The sequence below is a fragment of the Mus caroli genome, chromosome 1, assembly GCF_900094665.2.
Source record: "Mus caroli chromosome 1, CAROLI_EIJ_v1.1, whole genome shotgun sequence".
NCBI lineage: Eukaryota > Metazoa > Chordata > Mammalia > Rodentia > Muridae > Mus > Mus caroli.
Genome location: NC_034570.1, coordinates 117,180,129 through 117,203,468, shown reverse-complemented (window position 1 = coordinate 117,203,468; position 23,340 = coordinate 117,180,129). Strand labels below are relative to the sequence as shown.

The following is a 23,340-nucleotide window of genomic DNA, read 5'->3' as shown; positions in this document are numbered from 1 at the left end:
GGGACATGCCGCTGACCACGTTTCCAATTAGCCCTTTACCCCACAGTAGAAAGCCTCCTGCCCATGGCTCAAGTTAGCAGAGAATACACTCAACACCCACCACCACCAAAAGCCAGCTTCCTAACTAAATAACTGCCTGACTTCTGGGCTGCCACTGGCCAGAAAATGCGAACTGGAATCTTCGCAAGTCGGAAGCGGAGCCGCGACCCACAGCAGCGCGCCGCTGCGCATGCGCAGCCGCTTCAGGCCCCCCCCCCCCCCCCTTCAAGTTAAGCTTGGCTTCTGGGCTTCCAGCTATTTAAAAACCCAAAGTGGACTTTCTGGCTATCCGGAAGGGAGCCGGGGCGGGGCCGTCGCACAGTACATTGCACGCACGCACGCGCGCGCACGCTCCTCCCACCCGGAACCGGAAGTGGGAGCGATCGCGGCCTGGGGCCTGGCCTGGCCGGGGCGTCGGCAGCGGCGGCCATCTTGGCTCCCCGCGGAAAGGCAGTGCGAGGGGGAAGAAGTTGTAGGGTGGGGGCGGGAGCGAGGAGGAGGAGGAGGAGGGCGGAGAGCGGAGGGGTAGAGGAGGAGGCCGCGGCAGGGCAGGGCGGGGACAGCCAGCCTGCCGGCCGGCCAGCCTGCTGGGCTTGCGGAAGTACTAGCCGACTGCTCACTCGCTCCTGCTCGGGCTTCCCACAGCTCCCTCCCTTCCTCCCTCCCTCCGGACCGAGGGCGGCCCGGGCCGGTGCATGGTCAGCCAGCTCCCATCTCTAGCTCCCCGGCCTCTCAGCAGCACGGAACGGACGGCAGCGGCGGGCGAGGAGGAAGATGGCGGGACGGCTGCCGGCCTGTGTGGTGGACTGTGGCACGGGGTACGGCGGGTCTTCGGGGTGGGGGAGACTGAGGCCGGGGACGAGCGGAGGAGGGAGATGAATGGGGGGAGCCGGCCAGACTGGCAAGGGGTGGTGCCGGGAGCCTCCCGGGACGGAGATCGTTTCCAGGCCCTTCCTTTCCGAGGAGGCCGTCTGGCCCACCTGGCTGTCCTTTCCCTTCTCTCCCCTTTGCTGCCTGTGAAGCAGGGCACCCACCGGGGACCTCCAGACCTAGGAGCAAGGAAAAAGAGAGAGAGAGAGAGAGAGAGAGAGAGAGAGAGAGAGAGAGAGAGAGAGAGAGAGAAGCGCTCCTTGCGGGTTTTGCAAGATCGCGGTGACAACCCTCGATCTCTTAGGGCGTGTGGGTGGGGAGAGCGACGAACCAGGCTGTGAAAATGGGAAGCTAGCATGGGGGGCTTTTGAAGCGGACCCACGCGCCGCCTGGTTTCCGCCCACACCCATTCGTAGCCATCTCCCACTACCCATTGAACCAAGTCAGTTCCAGCGAGCAGGATCTCACGGGGGTTATAGCTCTTGCCTCAAAAAAAGTCCCTTGGTGAGCAAGCGCGCTGCAACTTCCTTAGTTTTGTCAAAGCCGCTTCCTGCTTTCCGTCTTTTATAGCCTTATAAGGTAGTTTTTCGTCTCGAACGTTACCACGTCTTATTAGAACTTTCAAAATTAAGCAGGTTGCATAAAGAATAGATTATGAGTGGTAGGTATCAATATGTCTGAACTAGGAAAAAAAATGTTCTTGTGTGTCCACGGAGGGAGATAGAGGGGAGAAAAAGGGACGCACCCTGGAACGTTCACGTTCGTTTTGTGACTGTCTTAAAAACTGAAAGGGGGTATAAAGGAATGTGTTTGATTTAAAGTAATTATTTCTGATAGTAGTGTGGTTGATTAAAATGACTTTAAAGTAGTGGGTTTTGTATTAATGAACCTTGTCAAGAGTTACAACTTGCTCTGGGTAGTGACCTAGAGAGAAGATTGTACATTTTATTATGTTCTGCGTTGAAATCCTTGGTGGAGGAAGAGGCCTGTCTGATCTCGAATCCCCCAAACACATCAGTGGTTGTGAGGGTAGTTGCCAACCTTTTTCCTCTTATTCACCCTACCAGTTATTTAAGCGATGCCTTTTCTTTTCCTCCACACTAGTTAGTCTGTGTAAATCTCCCAATCTTAACTCTTCTGCCTTTATTTGTAATTCTGTCAGGCAGCTGGAAACAACAGAAAACTTTTTTTTTTCTTGGAAAACACTAGTCTAGTCTTGGAATTTCTATGTATTTTCTTAGTTGACATTTTATTAAAGTTAGGTTTTCTTTTAATCCAGTGTCACCTCCCTGAAGTGTTTGTGTATGTGTGTGTTTAAGTTTATCCTTTTGTAGTTTAATTGATCAGTTGTTGGATGTTAGAGCCATTTTAAAAATTAGAATTAGCCAGAGTGAATAGGACTTTTCAAGTGTATTGTATTGAAGTGACAGTGCTATGTTGTACTTTCATGCTTTAGAAATCGCTGTCAGTAGAGCCACATAGTCACTGATCACCTTATAAATAATGCCATGGCTGCTTAAGTAGGATTTGTCTTTTTAGTCTTTTTATGTATCTATTTTCCTCTTTTGGAATGCAGTTTTGGTTATTTTTGAATGAATAGTATTTGGTCTCCCCTTGAACTTAATTGTCCTTAAGTGACCTTTTTTCTTAAAGGGCAACCTTGAATTAAGAACACATTTGGAGTGACCAGGAAAAGTGGTACAACTTATACCTAGGCTATTTCTGTGTTATATCTCAATTACTAAATCATCACATTACTATATTGATCTCACCTTACAAGGAGAGGTCAGCTGGACAGTCATTTATTTATATATGGAGGAAAATGATTAAAGTCACTTTCTCTGTTCAGTATTTTTACCTTTGCTCACAGTCTGAATTTCCCAATTTTTCTTTATTTTGCTTCTGAAGCCTGTGTGTGTGTGTGTGTGTTTACCCCCATGTTTGTTTGGCTATTCAAGATAACAACTTAGAAAGTCATACTTGAGCTTTATTAGGAAGGTCTTCTCTCAGTGCCCAAGATCAATAGCATGTACAAGAATGACTAGCAGAAAGTTTTACATCTGAAATAACTTGTTTCCCAAACGCAAAAGGTGTCCCTTTAGTTTGTGGCCCCCTCCCTCGCCCCAGCACCATTGCACTTACTCTTAGGTCTTTCTACAATTACTCTCCTAGAGTAAGTGAACATTTATAGGTTGCCCATCCCATCTCATTAAAGAATTGCAAAAAGGGGTAGTGTGTTAAACTTGATGGTGATCTTACAAGCTGGAAATGTTAGGACACATGAGGTTTAATTCCAGAACTTTAAGAAACTTACAGCATAAATTCATCATCATGACCTAGGTTCACATCATGAAGTTTTTTTCAAATACCTAATGAATTAAGAAAGGAACACTTCATATCTGTATTAGGTCAACATACTTTTTGGTCTGTATTTGCAGAGTATTGTAGAATAAAATTTCCTGCTCGGAGAGCTGGTTGCTTCAAAACAAAATGTAGGGCTTGGGAATGTAGCTAAGGGGAAGGTGCCTCATCAGCATGCACAAGGCCCTGCTTCAGACCCCAGTCCAACAGGCTGAAGAGCAGCCATGAGAAAAGCAAGTTTTAAAGCTTTAAAAGGATGTAATACTTCTGTAAATAACGTGATCCTAAGTGAGTTTCCTTCTGCCTGTTTCCTTCATTTCTGCAACAGTGCATTATGTTCTTTTCTCTCTTTATGTATTCTGTTTTTCACTCAGAAACTGCTTTGGTGGCTTATTTCCACTGATTAAATAACAGGTTAATATATAGTCTTATTTTACAAGTCTTGGATATAGTTAAATAAATTACAGAATTTCTCAGATCTATTTTTCTTTTTTAAGCATCTTCCAACTGTAAAGCACAAATACTTTTGTTGGCTTTGGTGAAAGTCGACCTTTATAATCTATCCTGTGGCCGGGTCCTAGAAGTTAAAGACAGGATGAGTTTGAGAGTAGTGGGAAACCATGGATGAATGAAGGCATGCCTGTGAAGTTCAACTTTCTTACTTGGATTCTCTTCATAATGTGTTATAACATCTAAAAGGCAGGAGCATTCATACTATCTTGATAACAAAAACTCATTCAAATTCTTGTTATTGATAACTTGTGTGTGTTTGGAGTCACAGACATGCTGCTATTGAGAAGTCAGGTTCTTAAGACTCTCCTGCTAGTGTCTTTCCTGCTTGCCAGCTTCAAGTTGAAGTACGTGTACTGACTTTGGGATGCATTGTGTCTAGTGACCTTTCGGGTTTATTGTTAAACATAGTTTAGAATTTTTATTTTCAAGATCAGAGGGGAAAGTCTGGCTACTGGTGAACCTGATGGCCAGGATTTTAACTTGTTCTATCTTATTTAACTTGTGACAGCTTTTTTTTAGTTAGTAGGTGGTGGAGTAGGTGCTTGGACTAAGTTCTGTATTTAGGCCTGTGGGGTTTCTTGAGAGTTCCCTTTCAGAGAACTGCATACATCATCTGTTAGTAAAATTAATCCAACTTAATTCTTGATTACAGTAATATTGCAAAAATAATCTTAGCCTTATGAATTTGATTCAGTTAACTAGTGAAAATTTTTTGTCTTTCTTGAGTTTTTCTTTTCCTAAAGATCTTAATTTTTAGACTATTTCCTTGTTCCTTAAAAAAAGAGAGAGAGACTCAGGCTTTTAAGGAAATAGTATTTCGTGAGAGCCCTGTGCAACACCTGTGGCAAGTGCTGTGCTTCAGCTCCTGGCCTTCCCTTCTTCACCTTGTGCAGTGTTGTTTGTAGTATGTAGACAAGAAACTTAAGTTCCAGGTTAAACCACTTGCCTGGGTACAGTAACGTGGAGCCCAGAGGACCAACCACTGAAGTGTTTGATAATTTCAGTATTTTGGGTTGGAGAGGGATTAATTTATTCGATAGTTACTTGAGGATGGTCGAGGTTCACTTTCCTCACAACTCTGCTTGGCGGATGTTCATTGTCGTGAGAGGTACTGGAAATCACTACGCAACTCAGGCTGCCCTTGAACGCACAGTGATTCTCCTCCCTCAGTTTCTTGAGTGCTGGGTTTACTGTTGTGAGCCACCACAACCAGCTAATACTGGCAGTTAATCAAATGTTAAATGGGTGCTTTTCAGATAGTAATAGCTGTTTTCCAGGTTTTAAGGTTTGCAGTGGTTGTGGTCAGGAAGTCAAGCAAGCTGTAATGACTGTCAGATTTGAGCTTTCTTTTTAAGGAGCTGCTTAGCTGCACAGGAGAGTATTTTACAAAAGAAAGGAAGGAAAAGTGTGTTTGTGAATAGTGTTGGTAGAAAGAGTGGCTGCTGGCCTCCTTTATGAGTTTTGGGCTGTTTGATAACAAAATGTGAGTTTATATTGTGCACTGTGAACTAACATTTATCCAGTATCTACTGAGTACCAGATTTTATATTTCAGCAAAATTTTGGTTGCAAAAGAATTTTACTTTATAGGCAATTAGGGAATCCAAATTCTGAATAATAATAATAATAATGCTGAGATCATTTACTGAGTGGAATGTAGTAGGACTGCATCTAGGAGAGGTAGAGGAACAGGACTTGGTATATAGCAGCAACTCTGATCTGTACTGAATATGCTCCTGATTTTAACGATGAATGAATGTGGACAGGAATTAGGAATAGGAATTAGTTTTGTTCTTTGTTTTATTTATTTGTTTATTTATTGATACTGAGTTCCATTGTAGCCCAGGGCGGCCTTGCACTTCTGTCTCCACCTCTTGAGCAAACATTAACGTGCTGGGCTTGCACTGCCACGCCTAGTAAGTATGGTTTTTAAAAACTGCATCAGAGTAGCAACTCTATACACAGTGAGTGGAGTCGTAAGGATTGGGACTACCACCACTATGTGTTCCAACAGGCTTTGTAGATGATTCTGTTCTTTGTTGAGACCAGGTGTCAGGAGCTTACTATGTGTGGCCCAACTCAGGGTAGTCTTCCCATCTCAGTCTCCTAAGAGTGGGGAATGCAGTTATGAGCCAGTATGCCCTATTTCCTACATGATTTTTTAAAAATTATTTATTTATTTTAAAAGCAGCCTTGTTGGTGGCTATTATATAGTAGTGTACAATTTTGCTGTTGGCTACTGGAGATAGGGATGGAGTGAAGGAAGAAGTTTAAAAGACTGCTGCTTTTGTCTGTACCTTCCCTTTCCCAGTTGCATGTTGTTTCTGTATGACTTACAAGGACTCTGGTCAAGTGTTTTGAATTTAATTCAAGTTCTGCCGTAAAAGGACCTTTGACATAGAAGTGCTTTGGACACTTGAAGTCCAGGAGACTTTATTTTTCTCACATGATTTAGCAATTGTAGTTTCTTACCTTATTTATTTATTTATTTAGAGACAGGGTTTCTCTGTGTAGCCGTGGCTGTCCTGGAACTCACTCTGTAGCCCAGGCTGGCCTCGAACTCAGAAATCCACCTGCCTCTGCCTCCCAAGTGCTGGGATTAAAGGTGTGTGCCACCACTGCCCCGCTACCTTATTTATTTTTATCATGGTTTGTTGCAATTATAATCATCAGTTAGCACTCACTCATACACACACACTCTCTCTCTTTGAATTAAATGGTTTTAAAGAAAAAGTATCATGTTTTGTGATTATTTCCTTATCTCACACAGACCTTGGCCTACCTGTTGTAGTTCTGGGTGCAGTCAGTGGTTTTTGCTTTTTTAAGAGGATGGAAGGATGCACTGCTAGGGTTTGGGGTTAGGATTGTAGACAGAAGAACGAGGATTTCAAGATTGTGATCTTGAGTGATTAGGACAATATAGGAGTTAGGCTTTTGTTTGTTTTGTTTTTAACAAAACCTGTTTTTTTTTGGGGGGGGGTGAAGTGTGGAGGTGTGTAAACATCAGAGGACAACTTTGAAGAATTGGGTTTTTTTCCTTCTACCATGTGGACCCTAGGGAAAAAATACAGATGCCTTGGCTTGGCAGCAAGAACGTCTACCAGTGAACAATCTCTTTTGCCTAGGAATTAATTTTAAGAATCTTTAAATTTGGAAACAGAGAGATGGTTCTGTAGGTGAAGGCACTTGTAACTAACCTAGCCTGATGGCGCACATCAAATAAATGTTGAAAAAACCCCACAACAACAAAACCCCCCCCAGTAAAATAGTTGTATTTGTAATGCTATCTGTAGCTGGACATCTCCTTGAGGAATACGAAATAGACACTTCCCTAAGTCAAAGAAACATTGAGAAGTTATGGTAGCAGTTTGTAGACTGAAGCTAATGAAATGAGAATTGAAAAAGAAAAGAATAGAGAGATTGAGTATCAGTGCTTCTTTAATACACAGTGTGAAGCAGCTTCTGGAATGTCATGGTGGGAGTAAGGGAGCCAGCACATGTGGCTTGTGAGTCATCATTCTATTTAGTCCTGTGTTCTAAGAGGAGGGGAACAACTTTACAGTTGTGCCAAATCCCACTCCCCAACCAGTAGCAATGGTTAAAATGTTAGCCTGGAGGCAGAAGTGTGGAATGGCTAAAATGTAGCTTCCAGTAACATTTCCTGCAACAGAATTCCTCTAGTTAATGAAAGCTTACAGTGTGTGTAATCCTATTGGAACTTGTTAGGGTTTTAATGACACTACCTGTCTATAGCCACGTGCATAAAGAAGCAAGAACAAACAGTTAAATGCTAACAACACTACAAAATGCACTCTCACTCACCAGGTCTTTAAATATTCATGAGTTAGGCAGTGTAAGATAGGTGATGTTACTGTTATAAATTTGGTTCTTTAGAAAAAAAGTGATGGTTACAAATACTTTGTATTTGGTTGTTGTTTGGTTGTTGTGTAACTATGTGGGCCTTTACATCCTAAGGTGCTCACGCACGCACGCGCACACACACACACACCAAAAAACCCATTTTATAATAATCACTGGAGCAAAAAAGACAGATGACATTCTTATGTTCTCAAGAGGCATTTTGTGAAATTTTAATGATTTGTTGTTGTTTTAGAGTTTTTCTCCCAAATCAGTCTTATTTTCAGCTTATTAGCTTTTTCATACCAGTTCCTTGAAACCAGTAAAGGAGTGGCAATGAGTTTGTGTACTGTGTCTTCCTTTACCCAGGTACCTGAACATACAGAGATGTGCTGATTCAGAACATTCCTTCACTTTCTTCCTAAATGCTTTTGTTTTCTTTTTAAAAGATAATATATTTTTGTTTCCACCTCCCAACAAACTACAACACTATGCATTGCCCCAGTGTTAACTATGAACAAAGGGTTTTTAAGACGAGGGATTTGGGATACAAAGACCTTACATTTAGGCTTGATTTTTAAACTGTGAAAATGTAAACTATGTTTTTAGTATTAGTCTAAACCAGAGAACAAATACTTGCTTGTTTAAAGTTTAGAAATTATTTTAAGTAAATATAATGTGTCTTGTAAGCAATTTTTTTAAGAATTTATTTACTTTGTATTACTTTCATAAATTAAGTGAAACTGTGTACTGGCTGGTTTTGTGTGTCAACTTGACACAAGCTGGAGTTATCACAGAGAAAGGAGCCTCCCTTGAGGAAATGCCTCCATGAGATCCAGCTGTAAGGCATTTTCTCAATTAGTGATCAAGAGGGGAGGGCCTTAGCCAGTTGTGGATGGTGCTGTCCCCAGGGCTGGTAGTTGGGTTCTATAAGAAAGCAAGTTGAGCAAGCCAAGGGAAGCAAGCCAGTAAGCAGCACCCCTCCATGGCTCCTGATCAGCTCCTGCTTCCAAGTTCCTGCCTTGTGTGAGTTACTGTCCTCACTTCCTTTGGTGATGAACAGCAATGTGGAAGTTGGAAGTGTAAGCTGAATAAACCCTTTCCTCCCCAACTTGCTACATGGTCATGATGTTTGGTGCAGGAATAGAAACCCTAAGACAAATTGTAATGAATTTTTCTTTTAAAAGATTTAAGTGAAGTACCTAATTATTCACATAGAATTAATCATAGAGCTGAGCACTGCACTGGAGAAAGTGTAGTGGGGAGGGCAAGCAGGCATTAGACCTGCCCCAGTGACACCCCTCCAACAAGACCACACCTCCTGTTAGCACCTTTCTCCTTCATTCAAGTAACCACAGATGTTGAGTGGTTTGTGGAAATCAGCCACTTTAAGCTCCTTTGTAAGTTTGTTTTTGAGATAGCTATTCCTTACAGAAATAGATACATTTTGTATTTTAAAGGTAAGGATTCTGAGGTATTGAGTAGATCTAGAGCAGTGGTTCTCAGCTTTCCTAATGGCTGCCTCTCTTTAATACAGTTCCCTTTTTGTGGTGGTGACCTGATCATAAAATTACTTCGCTGCTACTTCATAACTGTATAATTTTACTACTGTCATGAATTGTAAATATCTGATATGCAAGATAGCTGCTGATAAGTGACCCATGTGAAAGGGTCCTTTGGCCTCCAAAGGGGTCATGACCCATATGTTGAGAACCACTGATCTAGAGTTTGAGCTCCAAGGTACAGTCCTTTCAGAAACTGTTCAGTAATATACTGTATTCAGTAAGTGGTTAAATCTTTAATACAGTTTTAAAGAGAATTATTCTTAAAGCATCCATCCTTTAAAAAATAATTATCTTTAGAACTACTAAATTTAGTATTGTAAAAACATTTTGATGTTGATGATTTTTCTGGCTAGCTCAAATGAATGAGACTGAGACTATAAGATTTATTTAATCAAGCTTTATGGCAACTGGCATAACTGGGCAGTTAATAATCTAATCCTTTAAACTAATCTGGCTACCTCCCAGCCAAAATCCCCAAGATACTTGCATTTTAGTATTGGTCTGGCTCTCTGGGCTTCAGGTGTTCAGGTCTTTTTCCCCACGATGTCTCCCAGACCCCTTTCTCTTGGTGAATCCTCTCTCTCATCCTCCCCTTGTCTCTCTCCTCCTGGCTGGCAGAGAAGTCCAGCCCTCGTCTCTCTTCTGCCCAGCCATTGGCTGATCAGCTTTTATTGACACGTCAGAGAATAAGTGGGAAGCAATGTTTATACAAACTTCAAAATAGCAGCTACTTAGAATAAGCATTACAATGCCATGTCCTGATTGCAACAAGACATGAGGACAGAATAATGCAAGGATCATCTTTACACAGTGCACAATAACGTTATGCCTACACGTATAAACATGGAATGTGTAAAAGGTTATAGTGACCAATTACAATGCAAATTAAATGAGGAATTGTGTATGGTTCACTTAAGTATTCTGAGAATAAGTACTGTGTCTAGTGGACATGTTGACAGTTGCAGATTAATTTTAGATAGTTCAGTTAGTGAAATAATTTCTAATAGTTAAATGTCAAAAGGAAAGGGACTCTATTTTTGCAGTTTGAGTTTGAAAGTGAGTATCTACTGTGCATTGAAAAGGAACTGAGTGTGCGGTGGAGCACACTTATAACCCCAGCACTGTGGGGATGCAGAAGGGTTTGGAGTACAAGGTCACCCTTGGCTGCACAGTGAATTTAAGGCTAGCTTGGGACACCTGAGATCCTATCGGTCCTTTATTGTCAGCCACCATACAAAATATAGTAAGATAAATAATTGAATTTAGGAAAATACATTTCTCTGGATAAAGAAAAGTTAACTAGACTCTGAGGCCTTGTTCTGTGGCTCTGAAATAATGATTGTGTAGTTGAAATGAAACTGAGTAGTAGGGTTAGATAGATGGCTATCTCTGGAGCACATGGCATACTTGGGACTATTTTACCTAAAAAGTATACGAAGTTCTAATAAAGACATGAATGTTTACTGTTTAAAAGGCTTTACAGTTTTGCTTTATAATGAAAGGGTAGTGGCAACAGCAGATAATTAGTAATGACTGAAACTTTTATTGTCTCTAGAACACCTTAGGCCAGCCTGGTCTACAGAATGAGTTCCTGGACAGCCAGGGCCACACAGAGAAAACCTGTCTCGAAAAACTAAAAAAAAAAANAAGAGAAGAGAAGAGAAGAGAAGAGAAGAGAAGAGAAGAGAAGAGAAGAGAAGAGAAGAGAAGAGAAGAGAAGAGAAGAGAAGAGAAGAGAAGAGAAGAAGAGAAGAAGTCCGGGCATGGTGGCACATGCCTTTAATCCCAGCACTCAGAAGGCAGGGGCAGGTGGATTTCTGAGTTCGAGGCCAACCTGGTCTACAAAGTGAGCTCCAGCCAGGGCTACACAGAGAGACCCTGTCTCGAAAAACCAAAAAAAAAAAAAAAAAAAAAAAAAAAGGCTATCTAATCTGCTGTATAGATTTTAGAAAATTGTCTTTTAAAGCTGAATTCTTTTATCCTGTGGCTGTCCTTGTCAGTATGTGTGAATGACCCTGCTCACCTTGTGTCAGGTTCCTTTGCAATGCAAAAGCCATTTGTAAAACAAAAGAAGATTGAGCTTTGAAAAGGGGGGAGATAAATTTTAAAGTTGTTAGGAAGACTGAGAAGAATCAAAAGAAACATACCTTAGTTTTGCTGTAGACACTTTGGATACAGTAACATCAACAAAATTACTCCAAGACTGTAAAAAGAAAAGAGTCCAGGAACTGAGTGCAGGAACAAAGGAGAGTCCAGACAGAGACGTGCTGCAGAACAGCATGAGACCTAAGCTGAGCCCTTGCTATACTCAGGATTCTAAGTTCTGATCACACTAGCTGGAGTCAGAGCATGTATTGGAGAGTTTGTCCCTGATGTGTGATGAGTCAGTGTCTCTTCCTCTCATACAAGACTGAAGTTTTACCTCCTACCAAGACGTAATTCTCACAAGTGGTTCCTGTCAGTTGGGATTGAAAATTAGATTTTAGAAGGAAAAAAAAAATTGAAGCACCCCCTACAGCAGAAAAGATAAGGAAATGAGAGAAAAGATACAGTGCATGCTGTATGGCAGGCACTGTTTCATATACCTAGGCAATGAGATCAGAGAGCAGACCTGTTAGGTGCGATGTGTAAAGGCTTACATTTGAGTAGTTTTTAGCATGTTCACTAGGTATTACGATCATCAGTTGGGAGCATTTTGCTCACTCAGGGCTCACTAGCAATTCATTCCTTCTGCCCTCAATACTTGGCATATTCTTTCTGATTCACTTTCTGTCTTTTTGTCAACTTTTGGGATTTCACAAAAAATAGAAGCATAAAATTTGTAGCCTTTTGTGATTGGCTTTCATGGGGGAAGTATTTACTGCTGTGATCTGTAATGTTGGACAAGTATTGCCTTATGGACTGGGAAGTGTGGAAGAGATTATTCCAGGAATGGATAGAGGCATGTGGGTAAAATATCAACGCCCAGGTCCTAACAGCATGAAAGGAGGTGTATGGAAGACAAGTCATTTGGGGAGGAAAATTCACTGATTCTTGGAAAGTGAAGTGCTGTCTATTGTTGCTTTTAATTTTATGAGAGCCTTGTGAACTTAGATAAAAAGATTAGAAGTCTATTTCGTGATCTTACAGTCTATCATTATTGATGTGTATAGGATCAGGATCTAAACTTCAAATGGTAGAAGCATCTCCTTTATTTATTTATTTATTTATTTATTTATTTATTTATTTATTTATTTATTACATTTGGTATTAGTCCTTGCTAGGGTAATATAGGTTAGCCTGAGACTGGTTCTGATCATCGAGTTGGCCTCAAATTCAAGAACCTTCTGCTCCAACCTCCGCATACTAAGCTTCTGGAGTGGGCCATTGTTCTTGTCTCACCTGTGTCCTTTTGATCCTAAGTTCCTCCCAGATTCTAAGAATTGAACTTGAAGGAATTAGAATAATGTTGTCTCTGTTGACTGAGGGTTCAGATTTTCTCTCAGTATTCTACCAGGCTTTTTGTGTAAGCTTGATCATTTACTTGCAGGTAGAGAGAAAAAGCTTGGAGTTGTAGATTAGAAAAGCTTGCTAAGCAGTGATTTGTTTTTCCAGCTAATATTTGCTTCAAGCTCTCCTGTAAATTAGCTATGGCATTCTTACTCTAAAGTTCTTAATTGTGGACTCTACTTTTTGAGTTTGGTTATAGAATAAAGAGAAAGCAGTGGAAACTGAGCTTTTTAACAGGAGGTTGTACTGGGATTAATCTGTAGACATCTTTGACTTCCAGCTGGATTGTAAAATTGTATACAAAATATACCATGCAATGTAAGGATAGAAGCAGGTTTTTCATAGGCTTTCAGCTGCTAAGAAATTTTAGAAAATGGGTTTCACAGAGGCAGTGGGGTGAATACATTCCATTCTAAGGTGCTATGACCTTGTGTTTGTTGTGTTGTGCAGTCTGCTTTAAAGTTGGGAAATGCTGAAAGAAAACTAGTGTCATCTTAGACTCTCTTCCTAACTCTCTCTGTAATTTTGAGCCCCAAGGTCTGGTTCATGTGTATAAATCTACTATCACTGAGACTCATTCTCAGCCTTCACAAGTTTATCTGGAGACAAGTGGAGCTGGGGTCACAGGCCCATACCACCACCACTTATGCTCTGCCTTTGCTGTGTTCAGAATATTAATATGTTGATTGTTCTTTGGCTTTTATCACAGCTCATTTTAATCCAGTTCATTTTAAAGTATGATCCATATTCCTTTAAGTGGTTTCACATTTATAATCTATTGGTATTTTCTGTTTTGTTTTGTTTTTTATTTTGGTTTTTTTTTTGAGACAGGGTTTCTCTGTATAGCCCTGGCTGTCCTGGAACTCACTCTGTAGACCAGGCTGGCCTCGAACTCCGAAATTCACCTGCCTCTGCCTCCTGGATGCTGGGATTAAAGGCGTGTGCTACCACCACCCGGCACTGGTATTTTCAAGTATGTTATTTGTTATGAGATGCTTTTGAAATAAAAAAGGCACAAACTACTATATTAAATAAAATTGCTAGTGAGCCCAGAGTGAGGAAAATGCCCCCAACTGACTGGTGATTGTATTACCTAGTGAACATGCTAAAACGTGGCTAACTGGGCTCTAGTCTTTCTCTTTTTCTGACTCCCTGCTTCCAGAATGCATTCAGATTTCCTGATTCTTTATCGCTGTCATTGTGCTGTTTGTTTCTTCAGTGCTCTTTTTATATATAGGATACTTTTTTTTTTTTAATTTAAACCTAACCAGTTTCAACATGTTCTTGGAATTTTCATGTTTCTGGTGATTCTTCCTTGTTATAAGATACAGGAATATTCTTTACTTCATAAAAGCAAGGCTAGTAGTCAGTCTTTCTCTGAAGGCTCACAGCTTTGGGATTGTCTTCTGGTTTTTCATATGAGGAATTTACACAGGACTGAATGTACAGCTGGCTATATACTCTGCTCAGCTCAAGGAGTGAGCGGATCCAATCCAGTTTTTAAAATATTTATTTATTTAGTTAGTGTGTTATGGGCATTTTGTCTGTGTGTATGTCTATATACCACATGTGAGCCTGGTGCCCTCCAAGGCCCAAAGAGAGTTGGATCGTCTGGTATTAGAGTTAGGAATGCTTGTAAGTTGCCCCATGGGTGCTGAGAAGCAAACCCAGGTCACTGGAAGAACAACCTGTGCTCTTAACTGTTGACTCATCTCTTCAGCCCCCTCTTTTCATCTCTTCAGCCCCCTCCTTTTTGTTTTAATTTGGTGGGGACTTTATTAGCTCTTTTACAATTGAGTAATCTTAGAGAAATTGAGACAAATTCATATTCTTATCTTGTAGGCAGTAGATTATCATTTTAAGATTTTGGGTTAGGCAGCGATTTGTAGAGATTATTCTCTTCTGCCTTGCAGGAGTCCCAGACTTGAAAGCAGGACATCTGTTTGAGGGTTTTGGGCTCATACAGTTTGAGGTTATCTTGTATTAGACAAGTCTTCCGTGTCATATGATGTACTCCATTCCATTTACCCAGCAGAGGAGAAGTATACCATTGGTCCTCTTCTTTAGTACAGTTCTCCTCAACCTGTGGTGCTGACCCTCACAGGATCGCAGCTCAGATATCCTGCACGGCAGATAGTCAGTACGATTCATAACAGTAGCAAAACTACATTTATGAATATCAGCAACAATAATTTTATGGTTGGAGTCAGCCCAACATGAGAAACTGTATCAAAGGATCACAACATTAGGAAGGTTGGGAACCATTGCATAGACAGCCTACTAATAACCTGGACTCTCAATGTAATGTTCAAATTTAATGTTGTAATCTTTTGTTTTGTTTTGTTTTTTTGAGACAGGGTTTCTCTGTATAGCCCTGGCTGTCCTGGAACTCACTTTGTAGACTCAGAAATCCACCCGCCCATGCCTCCTGAGTGCTGAGATTAAAGGTGTGCGCCACCACGCCCGGCTAATGTTGTAATTTTATTTCTGATGGGAATCCCCATGGGAGGAACATGTCCATCAGTTTGTGGTGGTTTTTATGTATGTGAGCACTTCTGATTTCTGTCTGCAGACCTGTGGACAGTTCAGAAATGTTCACTTCCAGCAATTATGGGAGTTCTGTTGTACCCCTGGTTCCCCCACCCACGATGCATACACACATAGAGATTTGACATTAGTAATACATTTTGGATTGGAAGATTAAAATACTACTTTGTTGTGAAAGGGTATCAAATATAAACTGCAATATGAGTCTCAATAGGCTTATAAAATGGTAAGTTTGTCATAATTGTATACATTTAAAACTTAAGGCATATATGTGATTTAAGATAGTGTAAGGAGTAGACAGGATGAAGAGAATGTGTGGAAAGTAGAATTAGCATGGATACTTGTGTGTGCTATGTCGGGTACTGTGGTAAATAAATACTTTACCATGCTATCTGGTTTATCCCTTGTGAGAGCCCAGTTAACTTTTTTACAGTCAGAAATTATTAAAAATATAGAGGCAGTTGGTTGTCTGGAGAAGTTGTGAAAGTTTGAGCCAGAGGCAGTTGATACATAACCTGAATTTTGCAAGATGAGTAGCGGTTGTGTTGAGGGCTGAGGGCAGTCATTGCATGAGGTCAGAGTAGGGTTAATAGAGGCTAATGGCATGAGATGAGCCCAGCTCTTCAGCAGCTGTCAGCAGTTCTATGGTTCCAGAGGCTAACACTATCAGAGCACTGAGAGGGCTTCTTAGGCATCCTGTTAAAGGAACAGTATTGTTTGAGAGTTTTGCTTTAAAAAAAAAAAAAGGCATAGGCAGTGGGAAATATTTGAAGGTTTAGGTGACGAAGCAAAGTCATATTTTGGACAGTCTGTGTTTCTCCTAATATTTATTGGTTGAGTGTATTTGGCATACTCAGTTCTTTGAACTTAGTTTTGGGACTGACTGTCCCAAAAGAAATGCTTTTTTTTTTTCATATTTGAAAACTTTTCTGCAGCTATTATTAGAGTTTAGTGATGTCACAGCAAATTACCTACTTCTATTTAGTAAGTTTGCATATGGAATAATACAAACTGTTGTGACTGGCTCTCTAAAGCTTACTAGTAGTTAACAGTGTTCACATCTATTTTATAATAGCTCTTAGCATGTTGTCAACACTCCATTATGATTTCTAATTATTAGAATTTTTGTTAATATTTTAGTAGTTTTCATTTTTTAATAATGAATATACTGAATCAAAACATTAAAAAGTCACTTTAATAGTATAACACTCAAGTGATGTGAAATGACATATAATTAAAAAATAATCATTTCACTTTTGTTTCTTACTTGCTTTGCTCCCATAGATGCAACCAAAATTCCTATGTCGTACATTTTAGAAATAGTTTGTGTCCAGGTTATCAAATGTATTTCATATGTTCTTATTCTTCTCCTTTGTGTTTATTTCACTTTTATGTAGGTATAGCACACTTTGCTTGTTGTTCTATACCTTGCTTTGTTCAGCTACTCCAGTATATCTGAAAGTGTTCCAATCAGTATGTAAAAGGGGCATAATAGTCACAGTGTAAATGAGTAAACTTACAAAGGCAGAGTGTGTGAGTAAAGACTCCTGCTGTCAAGCATCATGATCTACATTTAGTCTTCATGATGGACAAGACACCCAACTCTTGAAAGTTATCCCCCGACTTCCATACCTGCATTATGGTGCACGCCTGTGCATATATACATGCATTCATACATACATAATGTACATTTTTTTTTTAAAGTTGTGGGCATTTGAGTTTGTAGCTTAGTAATAGAGCACTCGCCTAGCTTGTGCAAAGCCCCATGATTTGGTCCACAAATACAGCAGAAAGAAACAGAACTGTAGATATATGTGATTTTGATAGTTTCTCAGTGTCACAGCTCTGACCTTCCTTCAACTCGCTCTGTAGTCAGGCTGGCCTCAAACTCACAGAGATCTGCCGGCCTCTGCCTCTTGAGTGCTGGGATTAAAGATGCACACCACCATTGCCTAGCAAGTGATTTAGATAGTTTTCAAGGCAGAGATGCTGAATGAACTAAACTTCTGAATATGTATATACAACAAACTCTCACTTTTTAACAAAATTGCAGAATACATATTGAGATTAGTGAAATTTTATGAAATTTTTATTTTGCAGATATACAAAACTAGGATATGCTGGAAATACAGAGCCACAGTTTATCATCCCATCATGTAAGTATTTTACCTCATGGATGAGCTGATTTAAAGGTTTTCCTCATTTCATTATCAAAGTAAAACAAGACATCAAGCATGCTATTATATCAGAATCAGGCATTTAGAAACAGGATTGCCTGTAAATGGAACCTTATTTCCAACTCTTTTAACTATTCATTTTAAGTCTTTACCAAATCTGCTAAGTATCTCTTTAAGGAAAACAAAACCAAACCAGACCCATTAGTGATATGATAATTAAATAGTTTCTGCTTTGAGGATATTGCTGCTACCTGTGTGTATCTGTAACTGGTTATTAAGTAGCTCAACTAAAGTGACGGTCCTTTGGCTGGACGTCCATTACTGTTCGCAAGACCTATCCTGTAGACATCTGATGCAAACGCCAATATTTCACAGTGAGGAGCCAGTGGTCTTTGACTGTTTGCTGATATCCTATAAGCATGCTGTGCTTAACATTGTCTTTGGGAACTTTTGTTCTATTCTGCTTCTGTTAACATTCTGCTAGTTGTAACAGTTTTAGTAGATTTAGATTGTTACAGGTATTTTTATTAGTAAAGGTGTGTATTATCCTCAGCGTTATTTTTGTATTTTTGATTTCCATCATCTTAAGGCTGTTTGCACAGTTATAACGAGTGACGATGCTTAACTTGAATTCACAAAATTAAAACCTAATTAGACTACATAGCAGGTTTTTTAAAACAGTGTTTTACTTTTAGTCGTGTGTGTATGAGATATCTGCCTTGTGTGTCTATGGGTACCGTATGTGTATATGAGACACAGGAGAGTATCCAGTCCCCTAGAGCTGGAGATGGCAGTTGTGAGAACTAAATGTGGGTTCTCTGGGTGAACTGTATGCTCTCTTAATCACTAAGCCATCTCCAGCTCCAAAAAGTACACCAGTACCAGTAGATTTTACCTCTGGGAATAGACACAGAATTCTGAAATTATTTAAAGGGATTACTTTTTGTATTTAAGATTAAAATTTAGTAGATCCCCATTGGATAAGAATAAATAGAGATGTAAAGAAAGCTTGTTTTTAAAAGTTCTTTTGTAGATTTTTCTCCTTTTATTGGTTAGTGTTATTTACCTTTAATTTCTTGATTATCCATTAAGCTTTATCTTGACTTTATAAGATTACAGTTTTATTTTGAACTTATTGTACGTATATTGAGTATGGTTGCATAGTTGTCATAACATGCATGTAGAGGTCAGAATGACTTTCTTACAAGTCAATTCTCTCCTTCCATCATGTGGGTTCTGGGGATCGAACTTAGGTCATGAGACTTGTGGAACAAGTACTTTTACCCACTCAGCCATCTTTCTGGCAGTACAGGATTCAGAGCTAAGCTAAGGGTTGGTAGCAAAGGACTGCAATTCTTATTACTTGGGAAGCTAAGGGAAGCAGGTTCCAAGTTTAAGACTGGCTGGATAACTTAGTGAGTTGTGTCTCAAAAGTAAAAAATTTAAAAAGGCTGGGTAGATAGCTTGGTGGAAGTATATACCTGATATGCGTAAAACCCTAGTAACACACATGCAGCCACATAATTAGAATCAAAATAGATTTAATAGTTGTTGGAAATAGAGCTGAAATAATCCCATAGTAATACATTGGGGGGGGGGGTTATATTTGAGACCTGATCCCTGAGATGAAGCTGAGGTATGGGTGTATGGAAGGCATTTTGTCTATGGCTTTTGTTCATTAGTTGAGAGTTTTAAGTATTCTGGATCATGCTTATTTGTTGTTTTTAGTAACATTTTACAATTGAAGAAGGCAAGTTAAAAGTTGTTTCATTTGAAGAGATGAAATGTTTAAGATGTCTAATTACCTTACTCCAAAGGTATTGCCATTAAAGAGTCTGCAAAAGTGGGTGACCAAGCCCAGAGGAGGGTGATGAAAGGCGTGGATGACCTAGACTTCTTCATTGGTGATGAAGCAATAGAAAAGCCCACATATGCAACAAAGGTATGTTTCTAAGAGGGCTCCAATCAGCTGGTGGCTGGTTTCACTCTGTTGTGGGCTTGTTGCTCTCTCACATTGAGTTTTCTGGTTTAAAATGTTCAAGACAGGAACTCACCTGGAACTGGCTGTGTAGACCAGGCTGCTCTTAAGTTCATAGATTTGCCTGCTTCTGCCTTTTTGAGTGCTAGGATTAAAGGTGCTTAAAGCCAGATTTAAAACCATACCTCGCTCTGCTCTCATCTTCCTAACTGTAAAAATGTCTCCTTTCCCTTCAGCTTTAACACAGTGAAGTGGGTGGATTTACTTTTCTGTGCCCTTGCCTCTCAGGGCCCTCGGTAGGGAATGAGTGTTCTTTCGTCTCTGCATTACTACATCTAGAGAGATTTCCTTCTTGGATCAGATATTCATTTCTTCTAAGCCACGAGGGAACATTGTTCTTCCTCTTTCCTTCCCTGCCTTTTCTGTCTCTTGATTGAAATAGAACTTAAACAGCAAAGCAAGTAGTCTTCATTATGCAGCTTGGAGAATTTATGTGGCTGATTGTACCAGGTAAGAGCAAATCTTGTAACACAGGTCTTCCTGTGTCTTTGTTCACAGCCACTTCTACAGCCTTCTTGGAAGGTAAACACTTCCAAGCATTCATTTCCTCCTTCGTGCTTTTCTCCCTTTGTAATTTTAAATGAATAACTACCCTACCATATGTAAAAATAAATCGTTGCAGTTTTTGCTTTGTGCTGAAAAGAAAGTAGCAAGAAACAGCTTCTCTCCCAGGGATATTATGAAGTGAGTAAAAGGAAAGGAAAGCAGGATAGAGCGTTGTAGGCATGTGCCACAGAAGTTGTTAGTCTAGTTGGGGATTTAGCAGTCCATGAGGGATAAATTCTTGAGCTGAGTCTGGAGTTAGGCAAGATGTACAGACAGCCATTAGGCAGAAGCTAGTACAAAAGAAGGCTTATTAGGAAGACAGGGAGCAGCATAGCTTATGTGCCTGAAATCCAGGGGCTTCATGAGAGCCAGTTCCACCCACAGGTAACATTCATGGGTATACTTGATCAACAGTGTTCCTAAGTTCTATTTGGATTTGAATTTTGGCTGTGCTTCTTTTTAGCTTTGTGGTATTATTCTATGGCTTAACTTTCTGTAATTTAGTTATTTATGGATGCAATAGAGCTATTAGTACTTCAGGGTTAGTATAGACCTTGTTTAGAAGATGGCTATAAAGGAATGGTTGTAGTACTCAAATAGTGAAGTGTAATTATTTGAGGGAGGCATGTATATTTCTGAAGTAATGATGTATGGCAAGGGATGTTTGTGACTTGGGCCAAGGCAGAAGTTTTCAACCTTCTTAATGCTAAGCCTTCCAAACATTTTAATACCCTTTAATATGCCCTTTAATATAGTAGTTCCTCATGTTGTGATGATTCCCAACCATATATTTTGTTGCTACAGTTATGAATTATAATGTAAATACCTGATATGCAGGCTAGCTGATATTCAACCCCCTAAGGGTTCATAATTCACAGGCTGAGAGCTGTTGGACTAAGGTAAATGCTGGTAGGGATAAAGAGTTGAAAGGGGTATGTGTATGTGTGGTCATTCCCATGTGTACATTAAAATGTTACAGAAAAATTCAAAGCTAAAAGTAGAGGAAAGAGCTGTGTGTGGTGCACACCTTTAATCCCAGCCCTTGGGAGCCAGAGGCAGAGGCAGAGGCAGAGGCAGAGGCAGAGGCAGAGGCAGGATCTTTGTGAGTTTGAGGCCATTCTAGTTGTGTATAGCAGTTACCAGGCCAGTCAGAGCTGCATAGTGAGACTTGTCTCAAAACAACAGTAAAGTAAATCAATAAAAATAGAAGAAAAATATATTGACCCCACACTTCCCTTTCACTCAGCTTTGGCAATTACAACGCGTAACTAACCTTACGTTGTTATTTCATTCCCCTATTATTTTCTAGTCATTTAAAAGTACTTGCCTGTTACCAGCAACTCATGGTTTTAGTTAGAGTTTAATACATTTCTCCTGAGTAATTTCTAATTGGTAAATGTTTGGGTCATGGTTAAAATAAGGACTTTCCACTGGATTTAGTAGTTAAGTCTCATGAGTCTTCTGCCCTATACTTCCTTCTTTCTGTGTATGTATTTTATCCTTATTTCTTGGTTATTTACTTAAGAGGGAAAATCAGCTGTCTATTAAATTTCCTGTATTCTGATCTTTTGATTGCATTTTTAGTGTACATTTGCCATGATCCACCATTTCTTGTTTATTTTTTATTGTTGGCATAGAAATGTAAGAATCTACATTAGAAGTATGCTAACGTTTATTTTTTTGAGAGTACATAGTATATTTGAAGTACCTATGAGCCAGCTCACCTGTTGCCAGACAGTCTAGTGTGCAGGCTTTGGAGTTCAGAAACAAGATGGATAAGGAAGAGATAAGGAAGGTATCAGTTACTTTGGGCAGTGAATGTTGTCACCTAGGGGAGTCTACAGCAGGAGAGAAGCCTGGGAGGCGCACTAATTAGGCTTGAGTGGAGAGGAACAGAGGCACTCTACATGGAACATCCTATAAGATATCTGCTGAGGCACTGTTTTAGAAGTAGAGTGGAGCTGGATGAATGTAGCTTTGTGAATGGTAGATCAAGAAAGAGTAACAGATGGGATACTATATCTTGACTTAGAGAGGGAGAGATGAAAGGATAAGAGGCAGAAGTAAGATGGAAGAGACATTTACTGCTAAATTCTGCTTAGAATACTGAAAGGGGTACATAACACCGCCTTGGAGAAAGCTGGAGGAGTGTATTCTAGATGACAGATTGGATGAAGTGGAAGCTAGAGAAATGGGCCCATGGCTATGAATGCTCACAGTTCTTTCAATAGGGCCTTCTGCTCATAACTGTCTGGCACTCCAGCCCTGGGGGATAAGACACTTTATTTCTGAACTCTCAGGCACCTGCATTCACATGTACATAACACACAGAGAGACAACCATGTATACATAAATACAGGGAATATTACTAACATTATAGAAGTTTACAGATTTGGTGAAGTAGATTCAGTTTCTCTCTTGAGTTTCCTTAATCTGTAAAAGATATTAGGCATTACCTGCTGCTCAAGGGAAGGCTGCCTAGGGAACGCTGAGATATTGGTGTGGTCAGAAGAATAACACTATGGAGTGTCACATGAGCAGAGTGGTTAGTGTAAATGGACTAGACAAGGGGAAGTTCTTTTGCAAAACACAATGACATGCTGTCTTAGGTCGGGTTTCTATTGCTATAAAGAGACTCCATGACCAAAGCAACTCTTATAAAGACAAACATTTAACTGGTGTACAGTTTCAGAGGTTCAGTCCATTATCATCATTGTGGGAAGCATGGCAGCATACAGGTAGACATGGTACTGGAGGAGCCAAGAGTTCTACAGAATCTTGATCTGAAGGGAACCAGGAGGAGACTGTTCCACAGGTAGCTAGGAGGCAGCACTGATTCCAAACTGTGTGGAGCGTGAGCACTAGGAGCCCTCAAAGCTCTTCAACATGTGTCACTATGTAATGCACATCCTCCAACAAGGCCACACCTATTCAGGCATATGGAAACCATCACACATGCCTTCTGAAGTATTGCAGCCAAGGGTGCTCAGGACAACACTGTGGCTAAGTTATCCCTTCATTGCTGATTAGGTGTTGAATGTGTGAAAGGTAATCTGTCACAGAGAATCGGGAGCTTTCTTGGTGCCTTTTATAAAATGTCATTAACATTTACAGTGACACCTAGATTTTGAAAAAGAGTGTATGTGACAGTTGTTTATTAAGTAGATAGCTAGCAAGATTCAAGTACTATAGCAGCCACAAAAAAAGGCAGCTTAATTTGAAGGAAATTACTTTTCCCTCATGGTTAACAGTTCCCATTGGTGTGCTTGGCCTGATACGGCTGTTAACAGTGGATTGAACTAGAGATTGCTATTTCCCTTCCCTTCCCTTCCCTTCCC

The 23,340-nt window shown here is 40.2% G+C and overlaps 1 protein-coding gene across 3 annotated transcripts in view; it reads left to right on the top strand.

The window, feature by feature from the left end:
- The first annotated feature begins 414 nt into the window (after positions 1-414).
- Actr3 (actin related protein 3) overlaps positions 415-23,340 on the top strand; it is a 42,734-nt gene continuing 19,808 nt past the window's right edge. The window contains exons 1-4 of one of the 3 annotated variants that reach the window (XM_029476493.1): positions 415-489; positions 685-857; positions 17,342-17,397; positions 19,236-19,360. In XM_029476493.1, coding sequence (XP_029332353.1) covers positions 814-857; positions 17,342-17,397; positions 19,236-19,360 — 225 coding nt within the window. In that variant the 5' untranslated portion in view covers positions 415-489; positions 685-813. Of the gene's footprint in view, positions 858-17,341; positions 17,398-19,235; positions 19,361-23,340 lie in introns of all 3 variants that reach the window. The other 2 variants (XM_021156795.2, XM_021156788.1) reach the window with 2 other exon arrangements.